Source organism: Podarcis bocagei, assembly GCF_964188305.1.
Source record: "Podarcis bocagei genome assembly, chromosome: 4".
In the NCBI taxonomy this organism is placed as follows: Eukaryota; Metazoa; Chordata; class Lepidosauria; order Squamata; family Lacertidae; genus Podarcis; species Podarcis bocagei.
The window spans coordinates 41,225,627-41,251,460 of NC_138128.1; the positions used below are offsets into that span (position 1 = coordinate 41,225,627).

The 25,834-nt window shown below is 41.5% G+C and overlaps 1 protein-coding gene and 1 long non-coding RNA gene across 5 annotated transcripts in view; one reads left to right on the forward strand and one right to left on the reverse strand.

Annotated features, from left to right (window-relative positions):
* Positions 1-2,707: 2,707 nt before the first annotated feature.
* The window catches only part of PPP2R3A (protein phosphatase 2 regulatory subunit B''alpha), a 41,529-nt gene continuing 18,402 nt past the window's right edge, over positions 2,708-25,834 (reverse strand). For 3 of the 4 annotated variants that reach the window (XM_081192531.1, XM_081192532.1, XM_081192534.1), the window contains 11 exons: positions 25,178-25,281; positions 22,915-23,017; positions 22,172-22,246; positions 21,240-21,326; positions 20,609-20,765; positions 17,395-17,443; positions 16,315-16,404; positions 14,519-14,694; positions 9,661-9,779; positions 8,397-8,503; positions 2,708-7,096 (listed from right to left, as the gene is read on the reverse strand). In XM_081192531.1, the coding sequence (XP_081048657.1) occupies positions 7,000-7,096; positions 8,397-8,503; positions 9,661-9,779; positions 14,519-14,694; positions 16,315-16,404; positions 17,395-17,443; positions 20,609-20,765; positions 21,240-21,326; positions 22,172-22,246; positions 22,915-23,017; positions 25,178-25,281 (1,164 nt within the window). In that variant the 3' untranslated portion in view covers positions 2,708-6,999. The remainder of the gene's footprint in view (positions 7,097-8,396; positions 8,504-9,660; positions 9,780-14,518; positions 14,695-16,314; positions 16,405-17,394; positions 17,444-20,608; positions 20,766-21,239; positions 21,327-22,171; positions 22,247-22,914; positions 23,018-25,177; positions 25,282-25,834) is intronic. The other variant, XM_081192533.1, reaches the window with a different exon arrangement.
* Positions 7,058-9,755, forward strand: LOC308586320. Its single transcript, XR_014007806.1, has 2 exons — positions 7,058-7,181; positions 9,617-9,755. It is a non-coding gene; the product is annotated as an uncharacterized lncRNA (long non-coding RNA).

The following is a 25,834-nucleotide window of genomic DNA, read 5'->3' on the forward strand; positions in this document are numbered from 1 at the left end:
GCTCCTGCCAACCTATCAGTTTGACAGCACATCAAAGTGCAAGTAGATAAATAGGTACCACTCCGGCAGGAAGGTAAACTGTGTTTCCATGTGCTGCTCTGGTTCGCCAGAAGCGGCTTAGTTATGCTGGCCACATGATAAGTTTTATGGACCTAACTTAGAATGTTCATTAATTTCAATGAGTCTACCCTAAGCAAAACATAGTTGAATACCTTCCAGAAAGAAAGAATAGTATAATAAACATCTTTATTAATTTTCAGAAAACTTAAGTGACAATATGACCTCACATAAACATCAAAATGAAAATATAAATGAAAACAATAATGACAATGATAATAACCCCCAAATTTACATTCAAACATGTAATTAACCCTCTGATATTGCATATCTCAGGTACGGGGAGAACACAAAAGGAAATCGGTAAGTACAACCGAGCAACTACAACAGAGCAAGCAGTATCACAATCAAGGTAACGGTCTGAATATTTTTCTTCTTCACATGTTCAACAGTCCAACAACAGAGTCTTGTAGAGATTTACACGACTGTAGACAAACGGTCAAAGTATAGAACCCAGAGATGAGTGTATGCCAAAGGAGACGAGTAACTTTATTCTACTTTATAAACAATTTTTAAAATCCCTTTTGACCTCTCCACACTAACTGTCTGGGTCAGTTTTTATAGAAGTACAGTTTGCCAGATTTCGTACCAATGCTCAGTATTTCCCTCTTTCAGATCCTTCCAATGTCTAGCCACATGAGATCTGGCTGCCACTAATAAATGGCTAACAATTGTTTCCGTTATGGCTAACAAGTGTTTCCATTATAAGTGTAAGTACTGGCCTGGAAGGCCAATTGTGGCATGAGATGAACCCATTGGCCTGTGATGAAACTAAGTTCCTGAAACACTTGCACCCAAAATTCCCGCACCTCTTTACAATTCCATTACAAGTGGAGGCAAGTGCCCATATGTCAACTCCAACTTAGAGGGGAAGTCTGGGTACGTGTAAGATAATCTCCTTAAATACTGTCAATGGAGAAGTTTTAATTATGCCTTCCTAGCAGTTGCTGCCAGGTATTTAAAGGGCAGCTTAGACTACAATGTATTACAGTCCTCTTGATTATGATGTTAAGGCCATGTTTCCACAGTTGATTATTTTAAAAAGATATTTAATAGTGTACAAACCGTAAAAAGAAACACTTTAAAATCTGGTACACAATATTTTAAAATACCAATGAACAGCATCAATTGCCATTTTTATAAATTGGATACAATATCTCTCATCGCTATTAGACAAACAGCTTTTGCTCAAATTGCATGAGCTGGCAAGTAGCACTCTTTCTTGACTGCCAGTTTCAGAAGGAATTAATATTTGAAATGCCGATGAAATCATGGGAGATAACCTCGGTATTAACAACCCTGCCCTATGCTTCCAGACTCTGAACATTGCCATAGTAAAATGATTTATGATCTAGAAAAGTGAGTGCAATTTATGCTTTCAGAAAGGAGGGATATTATTCGGGATTCCTTCTGCTATGGTCTTTGAACTAACACAACGAATGCTGTTTTATTCTAATTTATGTTAATTCACCCAATAACCTGGCTCTCTAGTTGGGCTCACTGTTTCATTCTGTCTTCTAAAATAAAAGACTGATATCACATTTCTTATTTGGTTCACCTCATAATAAATCTCAACATTAAGGGCACCCCTTCCTGAGCTGGTTTAAATAAAATGGATTTCCTAATCAATGGCATTGATGAACCAAAGATAAATTTTCTTTCCTTTGCCATTTCTGAAGCTGCTTCTTGGGGACCCAAACTGGCAGGGTTTGAAAGAAATACAATAATGTTTTAAAAAATAAGCATCATGACTCCCACCATTAGACAGCCCATGATACTAAGATTGATTCTTCCCCATCTAACTACATGTTTATTAATTTGTTGTCACACGTTCCCATAACTGACTTTCTATAACTTAGATTCCTTGTAATATATATTCCCGAAATACCAAATCTTAGAGTGACACAGCGGAATCTGAAATACTGAGGGAAGAGCTCTCCGAATCTTGGGCATATGTACCTCCAGCTTCTTAAAATTAACTTGGAACCCATTCACTTCCTCAGAAGTGCGGAGCTCTTTTTAAAAGCTGTGCCACCACATTTAACGACTGAGAGGTGGTCAGGCTTACGTATATCAATGGCACACATGCCTAACAAATAAGAAGTATTCCAAATATTGACTCCTTTGATATCAGGGCTGCTTTGAGAATTGGCATTCAATGTAATAACTTGTGTATTGCAATCCTATGCATGTTTATTTTAATGATGCTCCAAATTATGGGATAAATGGGGCTTGCTGTTTTAGAATTGCAAGATGATTGGCATTAATGTTTTATACTAATAGCAATCTGTATGTGACCAAAACGAAACTGACAAAAAGCATGCAATTCAAAAAAATTCTTACATAATGAAGTTGAAATAGATTGGATTTGGCACAAAGACCAGAATACACACCAGTCCAGATTGGGTTGCTCATTTGCTATTCTGCAGCCTTGCTCTTATTCCAACTGATTAAATGTGGTAGTAAATTCTGTAGCGTACAACGTCACTTATTTCAGACTCCATTCTAAAACTTTTCTTTTTAATTATTTCTGTTTCTGAGATACAGCACATTAATTCCTATCTTGTGGGGGGAAATTAATGAGACTCGCTATTTTTAAAAATATTTTTAATTGCAAAAAAGGAAATACAAAGGAAAATAGCTAAGGCAAAGCCTTGCCCAGCACAAGTAATCCTCGGACAACTGTGTCAAACAAGTTTCACAACTTTTTTTTGTACATCTTAGTTCCTGCAAACCTTAACACATAACAACAAAGCATGTTAAAATACATGAATAAACATTAATTACAAGCATTTCTCCAAATTATTTCGTGTTTATAGTCTCTGTGACCTTCATTTAAAAATATTTTTGCATAGACTTCACATACTGTGATACTCAAAGATATTCTTAGACCCAAGAGTTATTTTGGCATTGTGGATGAACTTTTTGGTCTTTTAAGGCTATATATTTTAAGCTAAACCCAAGATGCTCTTGGAGCGATCTTGGGAGAGCTTTTGTGTTAAATCCAGACAGTTTTGTCCAATTTTACAAAAAAACACTCTTACCAATGAACCTGATACTCGGCTCAGCTCTGTGCCTTCTGCACAATACTGCCTCTCAGTGGCGGCCCAAATAAAGTAGAAAAATCAGTTACAAAGTGCGTGAGGCACCTCCAAAACACGAACACTGCCTAAAAACTTGATACCAATTGCAGCATTCATTTTTAGTAACCATGTTTCTTTCTCATTCCACTTTAACCAGTGGAAGACAGACTTTGTCCCAATAGGCATTAAAGGACATGCATCACCAAACAAGTATTGCTTGAGCAGTTTATTGAAAGGAATTTCTGCAATATAGCAGTCTGAATTATACTAACCCCTTTCATATGAGGTAGGTGTTATTATTTCTACTCTTCAGACAAGAAATCCGATATACAGCATTAAGAGCAGATAAAAACAAAACGTTCAAAATTTGACTAAAAAATCCTTTACAGACTGTTGTCTAAAAAGGTATTTTTGCACACGTGCAAAAGTTCAACAAGCTTTTACTAGTGGTGCATAGCAGGTGCTTTGCAGAACTGGGAATAAAACATAGGGAGTCTAGCTCCTAGTTATGCTCCAATTAGGCTACAAGTATTCCATAAGAACATTTATTTTTACAATACAGAAAATTTTACAGTGTTTTTGAATACAAATTTGCATACAGTTGACCTGTCGACACATCATTCCTATTCAAATGTAGTGCTAAATGTAAGTGGTAACCTAACGGATTACCACTTATAAAATTATTCACTAAAGTTATCTGCATATCTACACTATTGGCTTCAAGTGAAACGATGCTAATAATTGCCTCTGCCATTTACTTTATGGCAAGTAAGATATGGCAGCTCAAGTTAACCTTTTTTTTTCTCCAAAAATGAAAATAATCATAATTGTGTTTAGCCAAAGAAGTAAGCATAATTTTAAAACGGGGTGCTCTAGAGCACCAGCGTAGCAGAACAACAGTTTAAATGAGTTAGCAGTGGTGTGAAGTAGATCCTGGTAACACCAAGGAAACACTTTATGCGAAGCCTGTGCTTATTTAAGATGCTGTGTTTGGATTCCCTAGAGAAAACAGTTAATCACCCAAACGACATGGCGTGGGTGGAACAGGGTGAGGAACATATTGACACATTAACCCATTCCTGATTGGAATTGTAACAGGAGTGCAGTAAACCTTTCCAAACAGCAGACCAGTCTACAAACTTACATGAAACTAGTCTAAAGTCTTGTTCAGTACACAGCTGTGTTGGGAGGCTGGACGTCGCAGGTGCAGCATGGCAATAACCACTCTAATGTGGAATAATGCTAACTTAAAATAGTTGCTCAAAAATAATGGTGAAATCAGTGTCAGTTCCACTAAAAATACAAAAAATAATAATATGCATTTTACCAACTCCTTTCTCCAATGTTTGCTCTATAATATGTAATAGTATATATAAAACCAACTGATGTACTAATGAAGAATTGCATGGAATCAAAGGTTTGGATAAAATCTTGTGAACTGTATAGCTAGCACAAATGCTATGAGATAAAATCTAATACTCTGGGGGAAATGAGCTGTGAACTGAATATTGCTTCCAACAACTCAGAATTATGGGATCCTCCAATTTTCCTAAAATTACAACCCACCCCCCCAAAAATAAATCAGTGTGAATATAAATGGTATAGATGGCATGGAAATGAAAACATTTTCTGTCTTTTATCTTTATCACCAGCAGTCTTTTTAAAAAGTGATAAATCCCATACTTCTTTATCATTTGCACCATTTATCAGACTGTATATCAAGGGATTTTCATTCTAGAACCCTTCTTATAAGCTCTGTTGCTAATACCTGGTCTGGAATTAAAACTTGATTGAGGTTATTTATTTATTTAAAATATATATTTATTGAAAACCAGCTTTAAAAATGTTAATTTGTTGTGTTTACAGAGAGCACCACAAGCCTCTGACCAAAAAACTTCCACTTCTTTAATTCCAACTACAAACGGTTTTGCTTAAGTAATTAGTAGTGTGGAAAAAGCGCTCTGCACAAGAACATGCCTTATGCTGAATCAGATCATTGGTCCATCTGGCTCAGAACTGTCTGGCAGCAGTTTTCCATGTTTTTACATGGGATTCTTTCCCAGCCCTGCTTGGGGATGCCAGAGACTCAGCCTGGGACCTTTTGCATGCAAAGCATGTGCTCAGACACTGCACCTGGCACTTCCATAAAATGGTGTATATGTGTGTGCATGCTTACAGATAAAGAACACAGGGTAAAGTACAGGCCCCCTTCTGTTTGTGACCAAGGCAAATCACCGAGATGAACCTCAGAGCCCTCACACCGTAAGCGAGAGTCATACACCTGCATCAACAATCCAGGCAGATGCTCAACTACACTCTTCCAGATTGTTATTATACAATGCAGTATTCATGCTCCAGGACTGGCACTGAAATTAGGTTCCAAAACTCTAATACAGTTTTAACCTATAGCAGAGGAAGTTAAATTTGGTATGCTGGCATTTTTTAAATTTGATTTTGTATCTGAAAAAAGTGCAAACAATTTCCTATAATTCAATGCATGATTATTCCTATTATTTTAACACATTTTATTACAGAATTAATACAAAAGCAAGTTCAATACCAAAGTATCCAAACTTACAATCCATACTGTTTAGCCTGCACAAACTATATTCATATTAAATGGGTTTGAACCAAGGCAATGCTTTTAAGTCTGGGATGCAAATCTCAGTGGCTTTCAAAGAAATTTAGTGCCTAATTCTAAAACCTGCTTTAGTGCCACACAACATTCCCCCATTGTGCAAATGAGGAAACACCATAATCTAGCGTTTTAATTTCTAAAGAGCAAGAACCACAAGCGAAGTTTGGGGGAGGTGAGGGTGTCACTGATTTTAATGGAGCTTTCTGAGCTCCAGTCAATTTTGCTGCTGTATCAGGGTTTTCGTTTAATATTTGGCAGGGCATATACCCTGCACCTCTCATTCATGAGAGGTTCACACCCTAGATTTTAGTTTTAAAAGCTTAAAAAAATGGTGAACAATGCAGGAAAGAGCTATGCTATTTCTTGCAGCAGTGTTTTGGGTTATTTCCTTGCAGTAACCGCTTGATTATGTGGGGATATATGTGCCATGATCTTTCTACAGAGATATGTAGGAGTATTGCATTCGCTAAGATTAAACATGTATGAGGGGCTCTTGTACTTTGTTGGAAAAGCCGTAAGAAAAAGAAAGCTCCTCCTGTGGAGAGAGGCATTGAAGATCAAATAGCCTGGATTTTTCTAGAATAAACTTTAAAAAACAAACAAACCCAGTAGCTTTATATTGGATTTGAATAAACTCTTGGGACACCCCCCCCCCCGCCTAGTCATCGAAAATCTTCCTGTGATGCTTATCCAGTGGAGTAATCTGAAAATATTTCTAGGAAAACATGTAGTTTTTGTCACAATTATGTAGCAAGGTGAGAAGGAAGCTGAAGGTTCAGTTTCTAAGTATAAAAAGAAGAGAAAAGAATCCATGAGGCAGGAAATAATTTCTTCAACTTGTTTTAAATTCTTTGGTTTTCTACAACCATGGATTCTTTTCAACCCTTTCCATGCTTCGTTGTACAGTGTAGCCCTTCTAGCTTCTCCACAGTTTCTAAATATGCCTGCGGAAGGCCACTCATATCCACACACATTACCATACTGCTGGAAGTTACCAAACTGCAGAAGCAAGTAATTATTATTTTTTTTAAAAAGATGGTGTTACAGTTTCAAATGTTGGTTATTTTCTCAAGGAAAAGAATGAAGTAATTCCTGAAATGTAAGAACTGAGGACTCTCCCATTTAATATCAACAGACCTTGGAGACACTTCTTCAATATGTTTAGGTTGATAGATCTGAGATAACTAAGTGGTCTGACTTTTCTTCAATTTCAGGTAGTGATAAGAGTTCATCTGTTTCATAGTCGTCATCAAAAGATCTACAAAAAGGAAGAAAGATATTAAGAATGCAGATGGTTTACATGTTTGGTTATAACTGAGGTCTTTTACTTGGATCATTTTTCAGTAAGTAAAACAGCTATAAATCTGAGGTATTTATAAAGGCGTAGAGAGCAGAAATGTAAGTAGTGGATCCAAATGGCCATGATGATTCCATTTAAATCTTTAACGTATAACATGCTAAAGCATTTGGTACCACTGCTTACGAATTTTTCACTTTATCACCTTAATACATTTTGTAGAAGGCTCAAAACAACATGCAAAAGAAGCCGATTTCTCTGCCCTCATACAGGGGTACCTTGGTTGTCAAACTTAATCCATTCCGCGAGTCTGTTTGACTCCTGGAACGGTTCGAAAACCAAGGTGCGGCTTCCAATTGGCTGCAGCTTCCTACACGCAATCGGACGCCCCGGAAGACATTTTGTTTCAAAAAATGTTCGCAAACAGGAACACCCTCTTTTGCTGGAGATAATCTCCAAGTATAGGCAAGTGCATCTGTGCTGCTCATTGTGGGAGACAGTTGCCGGGGAGAGGGAGAAATAGGGGTCCCTAAAATGCAGTTTTTTCCAGAGGTATGCTGGACAGAACAGGATATACAGAACAGGCTTTTTTCAGAGTTTGGCCCTGGAGAAGAAAAGTGCTTTTGCTGACGTGAAGGTGCTTCCAGAATAACCATACTATCATAAAACATTGCTTATCTTCACTCAATCTTGCTTACCAAAGCCAACTCCTGAAAGACATATTTTAAGTCATAGCAATTTTCTGTGTCTGTGCCTGGTAGTGTACTATAAACTAAAACATAAGGAACGCAAGGCTCTTATCCTTTCTCTGCCAAGGCTGAGTTGCCTCAGGGCATGCTTTTAATATGCCATGGAAGCTTTCATCTACAAAGAGTTAGCAATATGAATTCATCAATAATACACAAATCCTTTGGTTGAAAAAAAGATTGTAACATTTCTGCCAGCATAGTTTAGGAACAGTTCAGCTAATTGCTTTGACATTTTGTAGATACAGTAGCAAACAGTATAACTATCAACTAAGGAATGACACCCTAAATGACTATGTCATATGTGTTTATTGTCATAGTCAAACAGGCTTGCAGTGACATTCCAAGATTAGTTATTTAGTAACTCATTTTATTGTTCATAAACATGTTTCTCTGTTTTAAACAGTTTACCTTTTTCATTTTGCTTCAAAACAACTGTTCATCTTCAAACGTGCGAGTTTCGAGGCTTCTGAGAGTAGCAATTATAACCACATTTTGCAGATATTGACACTCACCCTTCTTGTAACTGTTCATTGCCAGACTCTTCAGCAACAAGAATTTCGTACTCCTCAGCAGCATATCTGTCCCAGTCAGAGGGTTCAGGACCATCATTTTCAACATCCTAAATAAATATGTGAGAAGGAAACATGAAAACTGAACAAACCAAGTCACTTTCACAATATCCATATTTGCAATAACTAGGATGCCTTTGAACAAATACACACAAACACACAGTCTCAGGGCAATGACCATTCACTTTCCTGGTAAACTGCATGGGAAATTCAAACTCTGAAGAGTACAACTACTGAAAACTAGAAATAGAAATGGCAAACAAATTATTTTTCATACGCTATACCTCTGCGTACATTTCTTTATACACTTTTAACTTAATGCCCCAGAACACTGGACTGAGGCATTTCTTGTCTACAGTAGACCATTGACTTCAGAAGGGAAATAAAAGCGACAAAGTTCTCTTCTGTGAAACTGTTTAAACTTGTAATGAAAGGTAGTTACAAATTCTTCACCAATAGTTGTTTTTTAATCAGGTGAATAAGGATACAGGGGTTGCTATATGAGGGGAAAGGATAACTTAGCTACCTCTTGTTGTCCCTTCCAGTTCGAAGAGTTCTAATAACGTTAGCCGTATAAGCCCGGAAAAGAGATTCTTGTATCCTACTTGATGTTCTAAATTTGTAGACACTATATGTCCCATCTAATAATTGTCACTGAATTGGATAAACTTGCCAAAGATCACATTCACGATAAGTGAAAACAGTCTAGGTTTCTGTTCCTTTGAAATATGTACTGAAGAAACTGTTACTGTTACGTATAGATTTTACCATTTATGTATGCTGCTCATTTATCAGAATCATTTTAAGTGTTAAGGAAGAATAATGTGCAATAGGCCAATGTACAAAGGCCTCATGACACCAAGCAAGCAGGGCTTTAATCATTTAATTTCTGCTGAAGATGCAGAAATGTCTTGTCATTACTTGTCCTAGTACCTCATCAAAGAATAATATAATGGGATATTACACAACCTTTCCAGATACTAAGCAAATTTAATCAGCTCTTCTTCCTCTTATATTTTCTGGGGTTACTAAGCATACATTTAGGAAAATTTCTGTTCTAAATACATCGTTTTGACCACTGCCACCATATTTCATAGTAAATTCTTTTGGGAATGAAAGTATCCATCTCTTGATGAACGTATCCATCTCTTGTTCCTTTCCAGAGTAGAACTCTCAGAGCAATCACTATTTCGGAACTGCTTTATACCTTCTGCACAGCAAAGGGATCCCGCTGTTCATTGTCCAAGTACTTTTCCAGGTTAAAGAATGTGTTGTAAAATACATGAGCCATTCTGCATCTTTTCAAGTCTCGCAAAGTTACCCTTCCTGCAAAACCAGAACACATTATTTTATTATCAGTCTAGCAGTTCTCAGTAGGACTGGGGTGTCAAGGCTTCTGGGTTACAGCTCATGTGGTAAATAGTATTTAAAGATTTATGAAGAAATGGGAAATGGCCTTTCAGGCCAGATTCACCCATTCTTTTAGGTGATCTATTTTCAACACAGGTTGACAAATTTGTTAACTCAGTTTGAATCAGTATGTGCCAGTGGCATGCAAAAATCCAAGTTCTGTATGCCATGGAAGTGAGGTGATGATGAGTTTATATAAGCCCCCCCTTTTTTTTACAAATTTGTGCTCAAAAGCAGTTTGCAACAAGATAGTTGCTGTGAACAAGGTTTCCCCTAGTGCTTGATCACCAGGAGCAAATTCAAATGTGTTCACCCAAAAAAAGCCAACATATTTTGAAATAAGTTTCTCAAATACTTTTGTGGACAAGGCCTTTCAAGTGTGCACTGCCTTGATTGGCATCACTATCAGGTCTGTGGGTGAGAGATCACACAGATACATTATATCGGCTGTAGGGATGACTGCAGGGCCTGCTCCCTTCCAACTGGCCCAGGGGGCGTGGCCCAGGCCCTCTCTCCCAGCTGTAAAGGGACTCCTGCTGCGGTGAGGCCTCGGACCATCGGCTGGGTGAGGACTGCAGGGCCTGCTCCCTTCCAGGGCCTTTTCCAACTGGCCCAGGGGGTGTGGCCCAGGCCCTCTCTCCCAGCTATAAAGGGACTCCTGCTGCGGTGAGGCCTCGGACCATCAGCTGGGTGACGACTGTAGGGCCTGCTCCCTTCCAGGGCCTTTTCCAACTGGCCCAGGGGGCGTGGCCCAGGCCCTTATTTGGAACAAACTTTGGGGGAAGTGTGGGAAGTGTTCTGCCATTGCTTCCCTGTTCCAGGTGGTTAATGTGCTTTAAAATGTCCTCAAGCAGTCGGTGGCAATTTAAATTTTTATTTCTTTTTTCCTTTGTTGGGGGTGGGTGGGAGGGATGGATATTTGGTTGGGGATTAATTTTAGTATAATTGTTCTGTTCCTTTTTTTTGTTGTTGTTTTATTGGTTCTGTATAGTTTGTGTTTTGTTTTAAGGGGCGGGATCAGGGCTGCCTGGGACTGGGGCCCCAGCCGACACGATGGCTGGGACAAGTTCCACAGGGGGGGAAGCACTGGGACATCCGATCTCGGTGATCATGGGCAGGAGGCAGAGTTACGCTAAGACCAGACCATATCATTACCGAGGAGGCAGGTTTAGTCGTTGTTTGAAGACTATCCCTGCCTCCGGGTCTGGCCTTGACCGGATGGATACTGGAATCAACAGGGGAAACCCACATGACCTGAAGGTGTTGCTGTGTAATGCCAGGTCAATGATGAATAAAACCACTGCCATCCACAACCTGATTGTGGATGGAGGATGTGACCTGGCATGTGTGACAGAGACCTGGTTGGAGGAAGTAGATGGGCCTGTCCTTGCCCACCAGGTTGCCCACCAGGTTTCTCTTACGCACAGCAACCCAGGTCATGTGGGCGGGGAGGGGGGGTTGCAGTGATTTTTAGGAAGTCACTAGCTTGCACCAGGCGTCCTACTGGGAAGATCCAGTTTTCTGAGTGCATGTTCTGGAAGTTGGGCAATAGGGGCAGTACAGGATTCCTTTTGGTGTACCGACCTCCCCGCTGCACCAAGGATTCCCTGTCCGAGCTGCTTCAGGTCGTGGCGGATTTTCTCCTGGAGACACCTAGTTTGGTTGTCCTAGGGGACTTTAACATCCATGTCAACACGACCTTACAAGGGGCCGCTCGGGACTTCGTGGAAAGCATGGCCTCCATGGGGCTGTCCCTGAATAAGTTTGGCCCAACTCATAGTCATGGACATGCCTTAGACCTGGTGTTCACCTCTAGTGACGTGGGTGATCTGACACTAAGTAAAAGTGAAACAAAAGAAGTGCCATGGTCAGATCACTTCCTGGTGCAACTGGACTTCTCTGCGACCCTTCCCCTCTGCAGGGAGGTGGGACCAATTCGGATGGTCCGCCCCCGCCACTTAATGGATCCAAATGGTTTCCAGAGAGTGGTAGGGGATGCTTTATCCCATGTTGATGGCCTTTCAGCTGATTCCCTGGTGGCCCGCTGGAATGCGGAGTTAACCAGGGCTATCGACTGTCTGGCTCCGAAGCGCCCTCTCCGATTGCATGGAGCCCGGACAGCCCCGTGGTTTTCTTCAGAGCTGAGGGCGATGAAACAATCGTTGAGACGGCTAGAGCGTCAGTGGCAGAAAACTCACTCCGAATCTGACTGGACACAGGTTAGAGCTCAACGTCGAGCCTACCAAGTGGCGATAGCGACGGCGAAGAAGACTTTCTTCACCGCCTCTATTGCATCTGCAGAAAATAGTAGCAGGAGACTCTTTCAGGTGGTTCGCAATTTAACGGAACCACCTTTACCACCGGGGCCTTTTAAAGACCCCAAGATCTCCTGCAACGATTTTGCAAAGTTTTTTGCAGATAAAATCACTCATATTCGGAAGGAGCTAGACACCACCGTGGGAGCAGGGCTGGGGCGGGAGAGTGCTAGAGCTCTGTCTGGTCAAGTTGCATGGAATCAATTTCAATCCGTTACCCCCGAGGATGTGGACAGGCTGCTTGGACGCGTGAAACCAACCACCTGTCTCCTTGATCCTTGCCCATCCTGGCTAATAAAAGCAAGCCGGGAAGGGCTGGGCGATGGGCTCTGCGGGGTGGTGAATGCTTCCCTCTGTGAGGGAACATTCCCAGATCCGCTGAAAGAGGCGGTCATTAAACCGCTTCTTAAAAAAACATCTTTAGACCCGGCCAGTATGGCCAACTATCGCCCAGGCTCAAATCTTCCATTCTTGGGCAAGGTGATTGAGTGTGTGGTTGCTGAACAACTCCAGGCACGCCTGGAGGATGCGGACCATTTGGATCCCTTCCAGTTGGGATTCAGGCCTCATCATGGGACTGAAACTGCCTTGGTCGCGCTGGTTGATGATCTCCGGCGAGCTCGGGACAAAGGTGAGAGTTGTTTCCTAGTTCTGCTGGATCTCTCAGCGGCCTTTGATACAATCGACCATAACATCCTTCTGGACCGTCTAGAGGGGCTGGGAGCTGGGGGCACTGTTATACAGTGGTTTCGCTCCCTCCTGGGCCGTGTTCAGAAAGTGGTGGTGAGGGATGAGTGTTCAGACCCCTGGGCCCTCACTTGTGGGGTGCCTCAGGGTTCCATCCTCTCCCCCATGCTTTTTAACATCTATATGAAGCCGCTGGGAGAGATCATCGGGGGTTTGGACTGGGTGTCCATCAATACGCAGATGATACCTAGCTCTACCTCTCTTTCAAATCAGAACCAGTGAAGGCAGTGAAGGTCCTGTGTGAGTGTCTGGAGGCGGTTGGAGGATGGATGGCGGCTAATGGATTGAGGTTGAATCCTGACAAGACAGAAGTACTGTTTTTGGGGGACAGGGGGCGGGCTGGTGTGGAGGACTCCCTGGTCCTGAATAGGGTAACTGTGCCCCTGAAGGACCAGGTGCGCAGCCTGGGAGTCATTTTGGACTCACAGCTGTCCATGGAGGCGCAGGTCAATTCTGTATCCAGGGCAGCTGTCTACCAACTCCACCTGGTACGCAGGCTGAGACCCTACCTGCCCGCGGACTGTCTCGCTAGAGTGGTGCATGCTCTAGTTATCTCCCGCTTGGACTACTGCAATGCGCTCTACGTGGGGCTACCTTTGAAGGTGACTCGGAAACTACAACTAATCCAGAATGCGGCAGCTAGACTGGTGATTGGGGGCGGCTGCCGAGACCACATAACACCGGTCTTGAAAGACCTACATTGGCTCCCAGTACGTTTCCGAGCACAATTCAAAGTGCTGGTGTTGACCTTTAAAGCCCTAAATGGCTTCGGCCCAGTATACCTGAAGGAGCGTCTCCATCCCCATTGTTCTGCCCGGACGCTGAGGTCCAGCGCCGAGGGCCTTCTGGCGGTTCCCTCATTGCGAGAAGCAAAGCTACAGGGAACCAGGCAGAGGGCCTTCTCGGTAGTGGCGCCTGCCCTGTGGAACGCCCTCCCATCAGATGTCAAAGCGATAAATAACTACCTGACATTCAGAAGACATCTTAAGGCAGCCCTGTTCAGGGAAGTTTTTAATCTGTGATATTTTAGTGTATTTTTGGTTTCTATGGAAGCCGCCCAGAGGTGGCTGGGGAAACCCAGCCAGATGGGCGGGGTACAAATAATAAATTATTATTATTATTATTATTATTATTATTATTATTATTATTATGGCTCACCATGCATTTAGAGAACCTTATAACACCATTTTGTATTAGTGGCATTAGCAGTTCATGGCTCTGCACCTACTTGCTGAGCCACCTCTAAATGCCCGGAGAGTGAAAATAAAAGCCTGTTTGGTGGTGGTGGGAACCGATCTCTACCATTTTTTTGCTATTACTTTGAATGTTAACTAAGGAATTGAATGAGGATGCAAAGCCTAGGAGGTTGGTAAAGACCACTACTTGGCTCTGGGTCTCCCATACACAAGGAATCTTATCACTTGCTTGGATCAAGTGTCCTGCTGGTGACTGCCAAAGAAGTGATGCAGACAGAGTAAGAGAACTCTTCAAAGGGGTCTGGGAGATCAAATATATCTGAGAGATCAAAGATAATCATACTCCCAAGAAACGGTCAGCAGTGTAGGTGAATATTATTGTATAAATGGGCCTTACCCTCACACTCTGGCTTCACTAGATCAAGCATTTGGCACAGCAAGTCATGGAATGGCAGTGGCTCAATGCCCATGGATTCCATCCTCTCACACTGCTCCTCGTAAAAATACTCCAGTTCATACATGGAGAGCATGCCATCCCCATCCAAGTCCATGCAGCGGAACCAGTATTCAATACTAGGGAAAGGGGAATGAATAAGATTTGTTTGTAGCAAAGTTGGGGCAAGCAATAGTTCTAACAAAGAACCCTTATTGAGACAGCTTTCATATGCACAGTGAAGCTTTGTCCAGACGCCTTCCTTATAATGCCTTTCATTGGAAATTTCAATCTAGAAATTCAGAGCATGAGCTAAGATATATAATACCCTCAGTTGCTCAGTGACTCAAACTGCAATAGTTCTCCATCCTTGAGAGAAATTACAAACTGAGATGTTCACATTTAGCAGCAAAATACAGGATAAAGAAGATGTCTACATAAATTCAAAGCAGAGGTGATGCTATAGCAGTGAGGCTAACTATCAGAACAATGTGTTTCTTATCTTCATGGCTTGGTAGCCACTGGGGAGTGACTCCTTTTTCTACCACAAAAGTAAAGCCTTCTTTGGCCATGTGGAGAGAGCTACACTGCAGCTCATTCCTACGGTAGCACTAATCAGTTTATGTAAATGTCCCTGGCATCTGCATGTATTGTTTTAGCTCTACAATTAGAGTGTACTGTGAAATATATTTTAGACGGTTTTGTGATTTGAACATAAAGTGGTATCCAATGTAGCACTTGGACAAGGGAAGTTTCCCACCACACCCCTCTATGTCTCCCAAAAAGCTTCCCTGGGGTTGCAGGGTCCTAAGGGCTGCAGTGGAGTAGAACTTACTCCTAGTTCAAGTTCTTTATCCAGTGACAGCCAGGGCACTCAGTCTCTATTACACATCTGCATATTACATTTGTTTTTTAATATTACATTCATATTTTATATACAACAAAACGCTAAGGAGATCATCACATCGGTGCAAGCATTTCACTTGCCAGACAGAACAATCTCCACCTCCTTCCCCTAAGTGCTGTTCTGAGTGTTTCCCCAACCCCACCATAGTCAACTGGGCATGGGGGCATGAGGAGAAGGAGGGGCAAAAAGCCCCACCGCACTAGTGGAAGACGCTTGCATTGGCTTCCACAAGCAGGACTCACTAGCTGAATCATTCCCATTGCGTTTTTTAAACAGCATGCTTGTGACCGCCAATATCATCATCTTTTCATTCCTCCCTATCCCCAGCACATGATTAGCAAGTGACACATGAGGCCAAGATTGTAAGCCTATGGAAGTGCTGTATATGTGTATAGAGTGCACAGGAAATGTTAGGACAAGTAACAAGAACAAAAAGAAACCATGAGGCAGTCTCATTTGGCTGCAGCTGTGCTGTATACAGTGGTACCTCTGGTTAAGGACTTAATTCGTTCCGGAGGTCCGTTCTTAACCTGAAACTGTTCTTAACCTGAGGTACCACTTTAGCTAATGGGGCATCCCGCTGCCGCCCGATTTCTATTCTCATCCTGAAGCAAAGTTCTTAAACTGAAGTACTATTTCTGGGTTAGCAGAGTCTGTAACCTGAAACGTCTGTAACCTGAGGTAACACTGTACAGAAGTTTATCCTTTCCCCCTATTTTCCTGTCAAGAATACCTTCCTGGCAGTTGCTATTTGCCCCTGGAGTTACATAACATATACATTTAACAACCTGCAAACTTTGTATATATGTTCCTTCACTCCATCTACTCCAAATTTCTGGATGACTTATCTCACCTTGTGGGACTTCTTTTGTCTTCTTCAGAAATTAGAAGCCATACAAAGTCTGCATAGCTCATGTGGTTTTCTTTGTGCACTTGAATTCCTCTGAAACAGATTTCAAACATTTGCTGAAGTTCACATGGCAATTTTTAAAAAAATAGATGTCTGAATACATCTCGATATTTCACTTTCAATTCCTTAGAGACCCCATGGATGTGTTAGTGCTGGTTACCCACTCCCTGATTCTTTGAAGTTCAATACTATTTAACTTGAAAGTGTACCCTAGAGAGCAGATCAGAAACAGCAAACTAACAACCCAAACATGACAACTTTTAAATTAAAACAGACCACATTCTCTCAGCATCAAGATTTTGGGCTGTTTATATAATCATTTATGTTGTACAAAGTCTCCATGTGGCAACCTTTCCCTGACATTCCAGGAAGATAAAGCTTTCTTATGAATGTATCTAAAATACAGACTGGGAAAGGTTTATAGTTCAGTAACAGCGTGTGTGTTCAATCCACTGTATCTCAGGCTGAAAACAGTTTATTCTGGATTGAAGACAGATATCATTCCTGGAGATTTTCTGATGGATGACGTGAAAGGGTCAGGGAAATTTCGCATCACAATAAAAAGTGCAATTGAGCTTTACATTTTGTTTCTCAACACTGTAGAGATATTTCAAAAGAGAAATAATGTCCATGGCAGCCAATGTGAGCATTACATGTGCCTTAGGAAATGAGATCATAGGAAGCTAAGCTGAGTCAGATCATTGTTCCATTTAGTTCAGTATTTTCTGCACTAACTGGCAGTGGCTCTCCAGGGTTTCCACCTGGGGACAATCCTAGCCCCACCTGGAGATGTCAAGAGATTTTAACCTTCTGCAAGCAAGATCTACCACTGAGTTTTGTACCTTTCCCTCCCTTCTCTAAATGATTTAAAACAAAGCCAATTTAAGCTGCACATCTGAAGCCACCCCCAGATAAGGAATCAAAGTGATTATATCCTACATTGAACTTCCTGAATCCCATTCTAACTGTTATTTCAAAGATTAATTTTCTTCCTTCGATCTTAATTGTTCCCTACTTTCTTACCTAAGCACAGCTCCACTGAATATTCTCTCTATAATCCTGTTTGACAGAGCTGTAGATGAAGAAATAAGGATTAGGAACAGTTTCAGTTCTTGAATGTGTTTGCAATCATTCTAACAATTGTTGCTTTTCCCTATACACAAGTGATATCTGTGCAGAAGAATTATCATATGAGAGGCTTTCAATCATGTGCAAAACACAACAGAAAAATGATTTTCCTCAGTGGCCATGTTTTTACTATGTACCAAATAAATGCCTTAAAATAGTTTTGATTCTGAATACTTTTGATCTAGTCATTCTGTTGCTTCCTGATGGCTGGATACAATGGGCCACATCAACCACCACCCACTCCCAGATATGGGTAAGAGGTTATTCCATGACCAGGCCTGAATCCAGATTGGAATGGATTTAAATAACCTGTGTCCTCCAAGAATGCTTGCAGTTGCTCCACCATGGCCCTATCCACCACCCTCTCCCAGAAAGGGTATTGGCAATTAGCTGATAGCTGTTCCAATCCGAAGGGTGCAGAGCTGGTTTCTTTAGGAGCAGTTGCACCACTGCCTCTTTCAACACAGCAGGGACCACACCATCACATAGCAAAGTGCTAACTACGCTCTGGACCCAACCAGTCAACCCCCTTCTACTAGATTTGAGAAGTCAGGAGGGGCAAGAATCGAGGGGGCACGTGGTGGGATAGATTCCTCCAAGTTGGTAGGCCCACCACCTGCCTCCTTGATCCGTGCCCGTCTTGGCTGATTAGGGAGTGTCCAGATGTTGCGCGGACCCCCCTGGTTGAAATTATCAATTTGTCCCTTGACACGGGGACATTCCCAGGGGAACTGAAGGAAGCAGTGGTGCGTCCACTCCTAAAGAAAACTTCATTAGATCCCTTAGACCTATCCAATTACCGCCCAGTTTCAAATCTTCCATACCTGGGTAAGGTAATTGAGAGAGCGGTTGCTGAACAGCTTGGTAGGTTTCTGGAGGAAACATCGGCATTAGATCCATTTCAGTCCGGTTTCCGTCCTGGTTTTGGGACGGAGACGGCTCTGGTTGCCCTAACAGATGATATCCGTAGACAACTGGATCGAGGCGGGTCAGGACTGCTGATCCTTTTAGATTTGTCAGCAGCTTTTGACATGGTCGATCATGATCTTCTGGACCATCGCCTTGCAGACGTGGGGATACAGGGCATAGCCCGTAACTGGTTGTGCTCTTTTATCTCTGGTCGGGGACAGAGGGTGGCACTAGGGAGGGAAATGTCGTCACGCCACTCCTTGGTGTGTGGAGTGCCGCAGGGCGCAATTCTCTCCCCAATGCTTTTTAACATCTTTATGCGCCCCCTTGCTCAGATTATCCGGAGCTTTGGGCTGGGCTGTCATCAATATGCTGATGACACTCAGCTCTATCTACTGATGGATGGCCACACCAACTCGGCCCCTTACACACTGACCAGATGCTTGGAAGCTGTGGCTGGATGGTTTCGTGGGAGCCGATTGAAACTAAATCCTTCAAAGACAGAGGTCCTATGGCTAGGTCGGGATAGCATGGGGATGAGGGACCAACTCCCTTCTCTTGCGGGGGCCCAATTAGTGCCATTACCTTCCGTTAAGAGTTTGGGTGTAATCCTTGACGCCTCCCTTTCCATGGAGGCGCAAGTCACAGCAACAGCCAAGGCGACATTTTTCCACCTTCGCCGCATCAAGCAGTTGGTCCCTTACCTTTCCCGCCCCGACCTGGCCACAGTGATCCATGCGACAGTCATCTCCAGGCTTGACTACTGTAACTCGCTCTACGCGGGGCTGCCCTTGAAGCTGTCCCAGAAACTCCAGCGGCTACAGAATGCTGCAGCGAGGCTCCTCACAGGGTCTCTGCCATGGGAGCATATTCATCCAGTGCTTTTCAAGCTGCACTGGCTCCCGGTGGAGTACAGGGTCAGATTTAAGGTGCTGCTTTTGACCTTTAAAGCCCTTCACGGCCTAGGACCCTCGTACCTACGGGACCGCCTCGCCTGGTATGCCCCACGGAGAGCCTCAAGGTCCATAAATAACAACACCCTAGTGGTCCCAGGCCCTAAGGAAGTTAGATTGGCTTCAACCAGAGCCAGGGCCTTTTCAGCACTGGCCCCAACTTGGTGGAACGCTCTGTCTCATGAGACCAGGGCCCTGCAGGATCTGATCTCTTTCCGCAGGGCCTGTAAGACAGAGTTGTTCCGCCTGGCCTTTGGATTGGAGCCAATTTGATTCCCTCCGCCCCCTTTTTCTTTTTTCTTTTCCTTCTCCTGCAATGAGGCTCCATTTTAATATTTTAATGTTCCATTATTTTAATGTTGTATTTTATTTTTGTTTTTAAGTTGTAATCACTCATCTTGTTTTTATTATTGCTTGTAAGCCGCTCTGAGCCCGGCCTTGGCTGGGGAGGGCGGGGTATAAATAAAAAATTATTATTATTATTATTATTATTGCCACAAGTATCTTGTGTGCATCAGTTGATTGCATAAGGTGAACCTGATCTCACAAAACAGCCTCGACAAGATCACCAGCTTTCTCTACTGGACCCCCCCCCCAAAAAAAACAACATTCAGGAACCCATCAGGTTCTATCAGTTTCTGAGGGCAGACCATCCAAACAGGCCCATCACCCTTACAGGAGAGAACTGCCACCATCAGCCCCTCTATCTTTAGTCCATCCTCATATCACTTGGGGGCAAAGATCACATCAAGAGTGTGCCCTGCCTGGTGTGTTGGACTGATGAGTATCTATATGAAAGGCAATTTGTAACATTTTAATGCTTCAATCCACAGCAGATTTAGGCCAAAATTAACCCATAGTGTTACAGCAAGTAAAGGATATGGTACTTGTTCATAGTTTTAACTTTTTACATCTTTTTCCCTACAAGGTTATGGCATAATAGACACAGCCTTGTGCTATTAGCTACCCTTTAGTTTAGTATTTTCAGCAAATGAACAGGGAAAAGCTATATCCAATCCAATTTTCCCAAGAGCATGGACTACTTTATTGCATGTCTATTTTGCATAATAATGACATGACTGAAGCACAGCAAGAGATATGCAAGGTTTTTTTTTGTAAGAACATGGAGAAAGAGAGATCAAATTTGGTTATCTGGGGTGCCTATAAAGTACATATGAGAGAATATGAGAGAATATTTATTTTATATTAGTAATAACCACCTCCAGTGCTTCTCTTGCTCTGCGTACCTTGATCATTGTATCTAGCCAGATCTTTCTGGTTGATGTAGAGATCATGGTCAGTGTCCAGTTCCCAGAATTTACAGTAAATAACATAGAAGTGCTCATAGGAAAAATAATCAGTGATTTGATTTATGTCTTCCTCTTCCTCCAAGAGAGCTAGGGTCTGAAAAATGAGAATAAATTCATTCTAATTTCCATAGGCAGAAGGCGCAGACTGTGACTAGAATGCTATCTTGTCAGTCTTTGTTATTATTCAATACATACCTTAAACAGCAAAAGAACTGTATGAAACATTAAACTTTTACTTTGTGATTATTTTAAAAATCCACAAACAAGCAAAATTAATACTTGATAGAGTTTTGTGACCATGTGCTTATGTGGCTACTATAGTCCTTACTGTGTCATATCTATCATCCTTCAACACTAGAAATATACAAATCTGTCCAGATCCTCTTTTATTAACTTTTGCTAAATCCAGCTATAAAACTGAAAACACTGAACAAGTTATGGGAACAACTAATATTACTTACTTAAGTCCAATTATTTCAATTGGTCTACTCTGTGTAACAATGGATATCACGGAAAGTATTTTAGAAATACTTGTTGCTCATAGGAATAAAAAAGAAAAATAGCATACCTGCAGAAAGTTGCTTTTCCTCAACTCTGTTAGGGATATTTTCCCAGACCAGGATCTATTGACTGTATAGAATATTCTTTGAATAACCTGGAAAAAGATTAAATACAATTCTCAAAACTGGACTTATTCTGTGTGATTAAAAAAAACACAAAACCCCCTCAAAGTCCCATAAGTCTTGCATCTTGTTTCTGACAGTAGTCAGTGACCAATATTTAAAATCAACAAAACAGACTACATGTAAACATGTATATGTATATAGTCTTAGAGGGATCTAAAATACCCAAAGGTAATCTCAGGGCAAGAGCAGGTTAATATGGGTATAGAAAGTCTTTCAGATATTCAAACCCAAAGCCATGTTGGGCTTTAAAGGCAACACTTTGAATTGTGGTCAGAAACAGTCCAGGAGTCAGTGCAGCAATATAAGTTCCAGAAGATCTGGTTAGTAACTTAGTCACTGCGTTTTGGACTGATTGCTATTTCCAAGCAGTTTTCAAAGACAGACCTGCATACTACAGTGGTACCTCGGGTTAAGAACTTAATTCGTTCTGGAGGTCCGTTCTTAACCTGAAACTGTTCTTAACCTGAGGTACCACTTTAGCTAATGGGGCCTCCCGCCACCGCCACTGCACAATTTCTGTTCTCATCCTGAAGCAAAGTTCTTAACCCGAGGTACTATTTCTGGGTTAGTGGAGTCTGTAACCTGAAGCGTCTGTAACCTGAAGCGTCTGTAACCCGAGGTAGCACTGTATAGGGTATTACTAGCCTATCACTTTGGACAACTTAACAAAGACTGTAGGGAAGGGAACAAGATGCTAGGGGTAAACATTATTATGCCATTTGACAATGTGAATTACTTTCCTTGTAACACTCAAAATAAATCACAAACCTTTTCTTAGACAAATGCTGACATCTTGTACATGAAGTTAACCTACCGTAGTAATGTAGCGGGAATGGAATTCTGGGGCATCCTTCAGAAATGTCAGCCCAGGATGAGTTTCAACTACATCCTGAAAGATATCCAAATTATGTAACACAGAAAGAGAAATGATATGATACAACACTGTCAGCAGTTAGAGTATAAGAACATATGAAAAGCCCTGCTGGATCAGACCAAAGGTCCGTCTTGTCCAGCATTCAGTTCTCACAGTGTCCAACTAGATGCCTATGAGAAGCCCACAAGAAGAACTTGTGCAGGCAACTGTTCATAGCAACATTATAAAAGCTACCATCTTTAATGAAACCTTTAAGATTCATAGGTGATGCACACCTGCTAGGCTACCATTTTGAGTCACTTTAAAAGACAGGAAAATAAAACATAAAAGTCAGTGAGCAGGCAACAATGTATTTTCAGTCCACATTCACAAAAGGCCACATAGGCAGTACTCCCAGTGTGTGTGTTCACATGGAGCCTCCTCCTCACTGTCTTAGTTGTGCCCCTACAAAGACTGAAGATCCTGTCAGTGCCTCTCTCAGTAGGGCATCCTGCTATGCAGACTCAGACTGGCTTTCGTTTGCATGTTGCTTAACTTCAGATCACAGGGAGTGAATGAAGCTGTGGCTCTTTGGGTATATATTGAGGAGGAAAGGGATGACTTCTTCAAAAAAACGTAGGTGCTTATCTAAAGGGTTTTTTCTCTAATTCATAAAATGACACTTATTAGCAGGTCACACAAACCTGCAGTAAAGGGATGAAATCTTCTTGTTCCAAATAGTTGCTGCTGGGTTTTGCTAAAAGGCAAATGAATTTTGATGCATCATCATGGCAGTTGTGTAGTATCCTACAAAGGAGAAATAAGACTGTAAAAGTACTCCTATCAATTTGGATTCCCAAAGAATCAAAATCACACAGCTTTGTAAGGTCTTCAGCTTAACCCCTTAATTTTCATTCCTAGCTACAACTGAATTTGTTCACATTCACCTATTTGTACACTTATCTCACCCTCTGCAACCTCTATTTGTCTTTCACATCATCTGTTTTATACTGTAAACCTCTTGGGGCTAGGGATCTGACTATTTTATGCTTATGAAATTCCATATAAAGCATCGTGTACATTGATGAAGCAAAAATAATACGGTGAATAATAATAGTATTAACATTAAGAATCAAAGTAGACATAATGCTAAACACACCTCTGGAAGTTGACTCTCACTTTCTCTTTTTATACTCTAAATAGCCATGATAAGGGTCCCAACTGGGATCATGATTACACTGCACAAGAAAAGAAAGGTTAACACTTCCTTCTGCTGTAGTCCAACAAAAATAGCCACCTGCAGTTATTTGGTTTGGGAGTTGCTTCACAATGGCAACTAGAGTAAAAAGAGAGAGGTGCAATTTCCAGTGATATACTTAGTGCCACTTCTAGGTCAGCCTTGAAGGCTGATTGTAAATGTGGAATGTACAGATTCATCCTCATGCGCTAGAAAGCATGCATAAAGTAATGTAAGAACAGTTGTACACATGAATGTTTTGGCTTCTGTGCCAGGTGGATTAGTTTCCTACTTCATGCATTGGGACCAAAATATACATTTACTCTGTTGATCATTTTTCACAGTACTTTATATATACTCTTTGGTATATAAGCATAAATAATGTACAGCACATTTTGTGATAATGTCTTCAATAAGTACTACACAGATCCATTAGAATGCTGTAGCTGGTGTGATTAGTTGGTGGTCTGCATCCAATTTATTCTCTTGACTTTAAGTAAAAGTAATACAACTTCAGACAGACATTCAATAACAAGAATAGCCTATATTCTATTGAGGTTAACAGTAAGGCCCTTGTTAATTGCAATGACTCTCTATGGATCCAGAGTTAAGCACAGTCTCTGCTTGCAAAAGTTGCCTCAGAGATTTCGTCTCCCCCTCGGCTCTGCCCCCTCTGCCATTTAGAAGGGCCCCAGGATCCTTGGTGGAACATTTTCTGGGGGCAAGAGGAGCTGACATGGGGAGGAGCGAGTGGCATAGTCAGCTTCCACCAGCTGTTGTGTATGCTTAACTCTGGGTCCAATTCAATTTTTAAAATATTGAAAATGGTTAAGCACTGCACTGCTAACCAGAGCTCCCTCAGTTGAAGTATTCACTCAAGATTAGATGTGTTTCTGACAGATGTTATAATTAAACCAGAAATTCCAAGGCAGGCGTAGGAATGGCTGGGAGAAAATTTATGACCAGTTGGTGAAATTCAACAAGGCACCAGCAGTTATGACCAGACTTCCCCTTCCTAACCCACCCCATCTGCTTTGAAGGTTCTGCCAATGCTCTGGAAGGAGAGGAAGTCCCATTTGCAGGAGTGGAAGTCCACTGGGAATATAGGATGCCATGATTGGATATCACCTTCTGGGATTTACTGGTAGATCTATGGATAGTAGATCAACATAGGTTTGCAGCTTCCAATTTTTTATAATAGAGATATCTAAAAGTGTCCTCCCGCATAAGTTAGGCTGCCGAGATGAAGAAAGCTGGGGGACAACAGGGAAGATCTTTGTGAAAGAATCTGTGTGGGAGCTCCAGTTCTTATACTAAAAACAAAATTCTGGCATGAGCAAGTGCTCAGAAGCACATTGTTCCTCAATTCTACACCATTCCTGGGCCATTATTTTGCACCTGGCTGTGGTTGGTGGACCACAAGATGAAAAGCAGATCCCATAAGCCGAAAGTTTGCCCACTCCTGCCACAATGGGCCTTTCTGGCACAGAAAACTATGAATACATATGCAAAACTTGTATGACTACAAGATTTACCCAACAAACAGGACTAGCATTTGTCAATAAATACAGACTACATTAACAGGAAGAAACTGGAGACGGTATTTTCTTAAAAAGGAGAGCTGTATTTAAAGGGCACAGTGGAAACACAGAAAAGAATAAATAAACATGCAAAAGAAAGGCATACTGTGCTGCTTTTTCCAGAAGAGTATTTTTGCACAGTTTACTCACTTTCTCCACATGGCCACAAATGAATGTACAGATACAAATCCTGTCCGCTCTCCCCCTGACGCATTGAACATGGGAGCTTTCCAGTACAGAGGGCAGCAGCATATCTGTGAACAACACAATAAGACAGAATGTAGCTAGCTAGCATTCGGGCAGGGGCATTTTTTCTTCTTTATGATGACATTTTAACAGAAAAGAAGTTGAAGAAAATGTAGCTTTTGGCTTTAAAAAAAAATATCCAACTAAACCAGAATTTTTTAATTGGACCTAATACATTAATATCTGAATCCATTTTTCTTTTTACTCCGAAGTAAGTATTACTGATTTCATATGAGCCACTTAAAAGCAGAATGAGACCATGTGCAGTATGAACAGCATCAAGCTGGCCCGGATATATTCTCTCACCCTTAGACAAATGGATGGAGGAGACTTTTGTTCTGCCCACATTCTTAGATGAATTAACCCAACACCTCCTGGAATAATGTACAGGTTGAAACATAACTATCCTTTGGAGTTTGCACTTCTCTTGAGTTTTATGATACTGCTCTTGACTCAAAAATATTATCAAACTACATTAAAATGTGTATTTTTAGATAAAATACATTTAGAAGTGAGTACACTAAGGTAAAATACATATTTAAACCTTAGTTTGTGATTTAA